Source organism: Sinocyclocheilus anshuiensis, unplaced genomic scaffold (genome assembly GCF_001515605.1).
Source record: "Sinocyclocheilus anshuiensis isolate Anshui unplaced genomic scaffold, SAMN03320099.WGS_v1.1 scaffold284, whole genome shotgun sequence".
Classification (NCBI taxonomy): Eukaryota; Metazoa; Chordata; class Actinopteri; order Cypriniformes; family Cyprinidae; genus Sinocyclocheilus; species Sinocyclocheilus anshuiensis.
The window spans coordinates 2309391-2318043 of record NW_015554266.1 but is presented as its reverse complement, the minus strand read 5'-3'; the positions used below and the strand labels follow the sequence as shown (position 1 = coordinate 2318043).

Genomic DNA, 8653 nt, shown 5'->3' with positions numbered 1-8653 from the left:
TGTTTTTTGTGGGGGGGGGGGGGGGGCGGCGGTTATAAGAGAGATTATATCTCTCTTCTCAGGCAGACAGAGAGAACTCCTCATTACCATCAGGGGCTCAGGTGAGAGATAACACATGCTATTTATAAATAAAGCAGAGCATCAGTGTGTTTGTGTGTGGGCATGTGTATGTGTTAATCTGATTTTGTTCACGAGAGTGCATTCTAGCACGCACCAATCTGTTTCTCTGTGAGAATGAGAATCGCGTCTGAAGCCTACAGTACTGACATAAGTGTTTGAACATTCTTAGTATCTGCTCAACTTCAGATTTTGTTTTCTTAGCACAAAGACACCACTTGGGCCTATATAAAAGCATCCAAAAAGCAGCATGTCATGGGACCTTTAAAGGTGATAAATCATCCTGTTGCTCACTATACAGAGACAAAAGTGCCAGTTTTGATGTTACGTTCACTTCTGAGAATGTCATGAGTGAGTCAAATGCTGATGTCTGAAGCTGTCCACACGTTAATGAGCATGTGTGTGATCCTGCTCTAATGAATGGCAGATTGTGTGTGTGTTGCAGATGCAGTGTGTTGCAGCTGGCATCATGGCCACAGCAGCGGCGAGTCTCTCTTCACCCACCCAACTGATCTTCCAAAGGCTTTGATGTCGGCTTTACCTCCAGGATCCACTGATGACACCCAATTACATGAAAATTGCTCCCTGTTCCCTAAATTATGTTGGTGTCCCTGTCTCGTACTGATGTCTGCGAACACCAAATATGATGTTTCATGTTTCAGTCTCAAAATTGCATCTTCCTCTCCCGGGCCTGAGAAAATAAATGTTACGGTAAATGGGAACAAGCAGCCAATTAAAGCAGCATGACGGATGACCGTGGTGCTGAGACGACAGACCGAGTTCCCTGACTACCTGCCGAGAGCTTAGAAATAGAGCATGTGTCAGAGAGACTATTGTTTCCTGAGCACGCTGGGCGGCTGCATTGATTTCAGCCACTTATCCTGCAAAAGTTTTACTTGTGAAATATTCCTCATTGTAGCCTTAATGCACCTCAAATGAGCTCCTATTAATGACTGAGCTAAATGTCAGGAGCTCTCTAGTGTATTAAGGTCTATCGTTGATCAGTGACATTTGTGTATTAGCATTTATTAAAGGTCTCTGCTTAATGTGATCTTTAATTAACCAATTATTATTATTTAATTTATTCACAATTGTACAATGAAATGTTCTGCATTTAGGCTTGCTGTACAAGCTATTAGTTAATAAAAGGTCAAATACATCTTCAGTAACTCTGCTTACATGGTTTTGGCAATTACTGTCATCCAGAGAATAAATAGTTTAAGAGTATGATGGATTAAATGTGTTAGATCAGTAAATCAGCCTGTTATTTGTTTATAATTCATAAAAATGAAGAATGCACAGAAGAATCAGACTTCAGTGGTTTAGTCTCATCAGTCAAATCTATTTCAGTTCAAGATAAAGCCAATGATACAAAAAAAAAAAAAATGGGAACGGTTTTTACAACTTCAGGCCAAAGACCTTGTAAAACCTTTTTTTTTTTTTTCCTTTTCTGGGGAGTCTATTTGCTTTCAGGTCATCTATATAGAGTACTGTAGCGATGACATATTTTTGTAGGCCAGCCCGAAAGTTAACATCACCCTGGTTTCCACAAAAAAATTCCCAGTAGGATTTTTTCCATTGGCTGTTGGATTATTGCTGAAAATATGTGACCAACAAAAGTTTATGATTCTTATGACAGTTATTTTTCATAAAATTCTAAATCCAGCGGCCAACGTGTCTGTTGGCGTTTGTCGGTGTGGTGTGAATTGGCCTTTACACGTTTGGTTTTCTTACACATTATAAAAATCTTTACAAATGAACAAAACTTTTTGAATTTTGAAGCCAAACTACAATTGGCAGAAGTAAAAAGCAAAATGTAAGTGAATGACGCATGACTTCACCTTAAGTTTCTGACAACTCTTTCAGTCTTTATTAAAAAAAAAAAAAAATTTCCCTAAAACTTTTTTGTTAGAATAATTAGCAAGAGTGAGCGCAAATATAAACACCATGAGGCTGTGAAAGCGACTAGTGTGTGAGTGAGTTTCCCTGTTTGGTGTGTGTGATGTTTAATGTCCCCCGACAACCTGTATAGTTCAGACAAGACATGTAAAAGCTTTGAAAAATCACACTGATGTATTTTGAAGTATTTAGCTTGTGTTGACCACAGACATTATTTCAGGCATTCTGGGGGTAAGCAGATAAACATCACATTTTCATTTTTGGGTGAACTATCCCTTTAAAACCCACTCAAACAACACACTGACTTCAGGACGATAGAACTGTAAGTGCTAAAATGCTAACTCATTTCCATGTTTTGGCCTACAAAACGGCATCATCCCTTGCTAGGCTAGCTAACGGTCTTTTAGCTGTGTGCATTTAAAATGTGCACACTATGTAGTGCCGCTACTAGGATTGTGGGCGTTAGGATGTATGAGTTAAATACATGCATATTGTATAATAAATTAATATTATTTTAAATAAAATGTTTTGTATTCATTCATTGTAAATAAATACATTGCATCATCACAGAATAGAAATTCAAAGACAAGGTACTGAAATAGGTATAAACAAATGAAATAATAACATTTATAATCACAATATTTCATAAAATGTTTAATAATATTTAATGAAGTAATCTGTTTTTATTGTTTATTTACTGTATTAGTCCTCTGTTGTTTATCACACAATTAACATGACAGCTCGTCATCGCTGCCTAAATGTCGCTTGTACTCAGGCTTCAGATATGCGTATTTCTTGCGCAGCTCTCCAGTGTTTTTATTTCCTGCGCTTCGACCTGGTATATGCGCGCTTCGTACGCAGTGTTGTTGCACTTGAAACACGCCTGCTGTAGTTTGAACCCGACACGCAGCAGCCAATCAGAGCGTAGGTTTTTGTCTCGCGGAGGGCCTCTGCATGTTCACTCATCATGGTGAGTCCAAAAAAACCAGACAGTTTATTAACATAAACACCAAACTGGCATATTCTAGCATTTACAAATGACACATGTTAACAATGAACGGTTTATACGCTTGGGTTAAAGACGTGTAGTGAAGTAATGGGTATATTATAGACAAAATAAATGTTGGTTAGCATGTAGGCTAATGTGAATGAGTGACTGATGCTAAAGCTAAAGCTAACGAGTGTTTGAATGAGAGTTTGGATTTATTATGGATATTTTTAATGCACGTGTTAGACGTGTTACAAATCTGACTGTGTGAAACATTTATGTTTGTAAGGAGTTTGTTTATGATCATCCGTTTCCTTAAAAAGGCTGCACTGATGTTGATGAGACCGTAAAGGATATAAAGTCCATCACAATGACTTGTATGATAAACTGAGTTTTTATTGATAATCGGAGACTGATAATTGATATATCCCCGATGAAAATGAGAGGGAACTTTTGATTTGTCAAACTCTGATGATAGTTGATTGAGTTCTCAGTTGCTTGGTTTGTTAAGGGCAAGAAGATTATAAATCACTGGTTTGCTATACATATGAAGTCTGTCTATTAATAGCCTTGAAGTTATGCTAGTTGGTATGAGTGAAATATTTAGGAAACATCTGACACTGATAGTTCTGCTCATATAAGCTTGGATGTTATGTATGGCTCTGTCAGATTACATCAGGTTTGTGAAAACCTCATCACACTTTAAATCAGTGATGTGCTGCATCTTTATCAGAGCTGTAGTGGTTACTGTAATGGACTCTTTTGTTCATAACAGTCTTCGACTGATGCTAATAGTGGCCCCAGTCAAGCACCACCTTTTCCTGGTGTACCACCTTCAGGAATCCCCCCGCCCTTTGTAAGTTGGTGTTGGAAAGTCTTTACTGTAAAGCCATCTCTCTCTCTCTTTGCGAATGCTTGGTAGTGTTCACCTTCATTCATGCCTTGAATTTATTTTTGTTTTCAAAGATGGGGCCACCAGGAATCCCGCCTCACTTCCCTCCAATGGGAATGCCACCCATGGGCCAGAGGCCGCCCAGCATGGCCCCCATGCCCCCGGGAATAATGCCCCCCATGATCCCCCCGATGGGAGCTCCACCCATAGGACAGGTAAGAGCTAATAGCAAACACTGCTTATGGCAGTCAGATTTTGCTTTGAAAGGATGCAGTGTTTTTAAATCAGGTTTTTACATGGTAGCTTACGGACACGGTCATTCACACATGCAAAGTAGCCTACCTGCATGAACAGTAACACAGCGCGGCTGACATTGTATGTCACATGACATTGCCATCGTGGTGGATTTACTACGTATGGATGGACGTCATATTAACGGTCATGAAGTAAGTTCTTCATCAACTGTAGTATACTCTCTGAGAGTACGCAAATTTGGACGCAAGGATTGTTACATGAACGATCTGTCTGTAATTTTAAGTGTGTATAGGATAGTAATGATTCTTCATATTTGAAGTTCAGTGGGTGCTGATTTAAATAATGATTGAGTTGTTATTACAGTGATCCAGAATTAGAGCGATTCGCCAATTGGTTCACTAGTGGTCGTGCTACAAATAATCGTTATCTGAAATTTTGAAGAACTAGATTGTACATTTTACGGCAGATAATATTTAAAGAACTAAAATCTGACACGTGTGAATGTGAGGAAAGTAATGTGTTTTATTTAGAAATGCACCGATTGCATTTTTCTTGGCCGATTCCAATTTCCGATTTTTCGTTAGTGTGATCTGCCGATACCAATTTTTGCCGATTCCGATTTTCTTTCTAAGAACTATAATTGACAGCATATACAAACAAAAATATACTTTTCTTCAACGCAAAGTTTTATTTTCATAAAAAAACAAGTAAAAAGTCAGTAATAAAATAAGAACACAAAAAAAAAAGGCAAACATTGTAAAAATTAAATACAGATTAATGCTTACCATTAAAGTTATAAAACATATTCAGTCAAGAGCAGAAAATGATTTTCTTTGTCTTTTGTTCTGTGATTAACATGACAGACAGCAGCATAGATATTGGACTGCGGTCCCTTTAATAGTTTATCCACGGACCCAATATACTGTTGTTACACAACATGCGTTCTCTTTCTCAACTATTTAACGTTCCAAAACTGACTGTTTAACTGGATACTCGCCGAAACGGGCATTTTGACATAATTTTTTATGTATTTGAACGTTTTAGCGCAGTTAGCCACTCATTTTGGTATTTGTGGCTCACAAGCTGTTTGAGACTGTGCGCGGATTGTGCGCTCCACTAATATAGATCAGTGGTGGTGCGCGCGCGTTTGGTATTAGCGTGAAACTTGCGGGAATGACTAAAATAATGCTCAATACAAGCACTATTTAACCGGAGTGAATGAGACGTGTGTGAGAGAGAAGGGGTCGTCGGAGAGAAGAGAGCGAGAATGCGCGGCTGACGTTATTGCCTGTGTCGCTGGTAACAAAACGGATAGGCTCGAAATCGGAAAGAAGTGAGACTGACCGACCGATCACCGATCCGGGCCGATCATGAGGAAAATCGGCCGATTCTGATCACTGGCCGATCGATCGGTGCATCTCTACTTTTATTGTTAATTCAGTAATTATTGGAGAAATCAAAGTTTCAGTCATCTCATTCGTAACAAACTTAATTACTTTTCTCACTCCAGGAAAAAGAGTGCGTATGCATGGTCTAGAATGTCCGTATGGTGTGTACATATTTACACCAAGTTTATTTTTTATAAATAATCCCGATATGTGTGTGGAAAATACTTCTATGCCCATTTTGTGCGTAGGCAACGTTTATAAATGAGACCCCTGCTCTTCCGATAAAATTCACTACTGGTGTCAAAAATGAATCATTCTGATTCATTAAGAGTAGGAAAATCCACACCACAGCTATAACAATATCGACAATGTGGGACGATACTGTTGGAATTACTTTCTGAGCGTTTTGGTTTCAGCAGATGAACAATGAAGACACTGACAGCCAATCAAAATCCACTTTAAAAAGCTTGAGCATTTAAAGCGGCTGATGATGTAACTGCAGTGTGCATTTATAAAAACACAGAATGTTATCATCCATTGGTGTGGACGTTAATACAGTTATAAGCTACTAGGATGTAACGATTAACCGCGAGCCGGTTGAAAATCGATTCAAATATGTGACGATTCAAATCGGTTGAGATGCTAAACAAATCGCGATTCAGTTAGGGGCAGGAGTTTATATGAATGTATGTCTGAGGGGAACTTAGAAAAGAGGGAAAATTCAAACGAACTAAAAACGAACAATTGCTTTACTCCGAATTGCCACTATTTGAAAGTTAAAGTAAAATGGGCACACTACAAGCTATTTAAAAGCGAAGGAAAGCGAGGAAAAGAGGGAACCCCCGGCCCCACGGTGATTACCGGTGTTGTCACACGTCGATTAACAGGTGGGAAAATTTCCTCAACATCACAACCCTAATTTGAACATGAATATAGTCATGTAAAATCATTGATATGATTGCTATAGTGTTGTCTTATTGGACCTGATGTTCCATCTTTGTGTGCGTGTGTGTGAATGGCATGTTAGTGGATGTTTTTGGCTGTGAGTGTGAGGATCAGACTGTAATGAGGGACTGTAGACTACAGAGCACAAGATGTGCTTTACACCCCTCAGCTCACACCTTGATCTCCCCCTGTGCAGCGTAGGAGGGAAATTAGCAGTTCACATTAATTTTTCATGAAACTCTTTTCTTAGATGCCAGCCATGATGCCACCAATGATGCCAGGAATGATGATGCCCCCCCGTATGCCAACTGCATCAATCCAGCCTACAGGACCGGTAAACTAGCCTGTATATCACACTACTCCACCAGCGCCGGTTAAATATAGACCCTCACATGCTGTCAGCAGTGTCAGAATAACCCCAATGAACACTACAAAGTGGGAAAATGTCCCAATTTAGAATCAACACCATTTTTTATAGCACTTACCCATGTGACATGAGTGATAGTAGCAGATGAGATCAGCTTGCTCTACTAATTTATTTCAGTGTATGATGCTGTACGTCTCCTTCCCAGCATTGTTACTTATGCACCAAGAGCTTGTAACACTCCAAAGAGAAAGGAAAAATTGAAATCGCATCATATGACCCCTTTAAGTTAGACTTTAATAAAAGCATCACATCATGGTCAACTGGATTTTTCTTGCTTTTTTAGTCCACCCAGACCATTTGAAACTAAACCATAAAAACAGCATTCAGAAATCATCATGATATCACAATCATGAGCTCAGTCATCCACATTTTCAGTATTCAGCAGCCTCTCAGAGAGGGTGGAAAATGGTAATGAAAAACATCAATGTAAATAAAGGGATCACCAGGAAGCAAACATACTGTAACCTTCAGAACCCCCCCCCCCCCACACACACACCAAGATAATATCTTACCGACCCCAAACCTTTGAATGGTATGATGCATTTCATTTCAGACTCAATGAAATTCAGTTTTGCAAAGAGGCTTTTACTAATTGATGGAGCTATATTAAGCCAAAAAATACAAACATTATCAAAATTACTAACATTACAATATTTAATGTTAAATTGTATGATATGACCCACTTAATGTCTGCATTTTTTATGTATTTCTAAAAGGAAGGCAGTACCTACACATTAGCTGTGAGCAATTCTTAATGTGATGGTGTATAATGTACACGGAGAGAAATGTGTGGAAAGTGGAGTCATATCTGACCAATAACATGAAGCAGGCCAGTTCAATTAGAGTGGCTTAATTCATTTGTGTTTCAAAGGACAACAGGATGAAAGGACACAGTTTCCATTCACTGTATTTATATAAGAACAAACAAACCATACGTGTGCAGTTCTTTATTTTGAACACACCTCCTCAGTGGTGATTAAGATCTGCTTTCATTTAATCAGCTATATTAAGCATCAAACAGCCTTTCGCTGGTTAACCATATTAAATAGTGATAGCATCAGTAATAATTAGCGCCAGGCTTTGAGCTGGAGATGAAGACATCTGATCAGATGCCGAAACCAGCTGACACTCCAGGAGCTGTCAGTCAGGATGTCATTTCCCTTTCCTGTAATTTGAGGTAAGGAGGCTGCTAATGAAGTTAGCTCTGATAGATCTGCTCATGGACTACTTTAATTCCAACAATTATTGACAGGGCTTTCTTGGATGATGTGAAGTTTCAAGTCCTTTCAAAGATATCACACATACATTAGCTTATTCCATTGAATGGTTTACTTTTTGTAATGAGACCCTCTTTTTCTTTATGTCCTTTTCAGCCTGGTGTGAGTCCAGTGGAGTCTGCAGGTGAGAGATTAAATAGTTGTGGGTAAACGTCATATTGTTGATTAATATTTCTAAATGTAATCAGTGGTTTTGTTCTATTTCAGCACCGGCTGCTCCTGGAACAACCGTAAGAGCAAACATCATTATTGTTAATATTGTTTAGTTAGGATTGTAGTTTAAATGACTTTCCTGTCTTGAAGACAGAATTATTTTTTTCATGGATTTTTTTTTTCCTCCTAGAGCACCACATCAACTGAGTCTTCGCCTGATGAACAGTCGAAAAAGGCAAGACACAACAGTTATTACCGGTCATAAAACACTATATATGCCTGAAATTACAGTACAGCTTAAAGTATGTGTGT

General features: G+C 38.7%; 1 protein-coding gene across 1 annotated transcript in view; it reads left to right on the top strand.

Annotated features, from left to right (window-relative positions):
• Positions 1 to 3641: 3641 nt before the first annotated feature.
• The window catches only part of LOC107671292 (pre-mRNA-processing factor 40 homolog A-like), a 22939-nt gene continuing 17927 nt past the window's right edge, over positions 3642 to 8653 (top strand). Inside the window, 7 exon segments of the mRNA XM_016464186.1 lie at positions 3642 to 3683; positions 3780 to 3860; positions 3971 to 4111; positions 6735 to 6818; positions 8285 to 8312; positions 8396 to 8418; positions 8532 to 8576. Of these exon segments, the coding sequence (XP_016319672.1) occupies positions 3657 to 3683; positions 3780 to 3860; positions 3971 to 4111; positions 6735 to 6818; positions 8285 to 8312; positions 8396 to 8418; positions 8532 to 8576 (429 nt within the window). The 5' untranslated portion in view covers positions 3642 to 3656.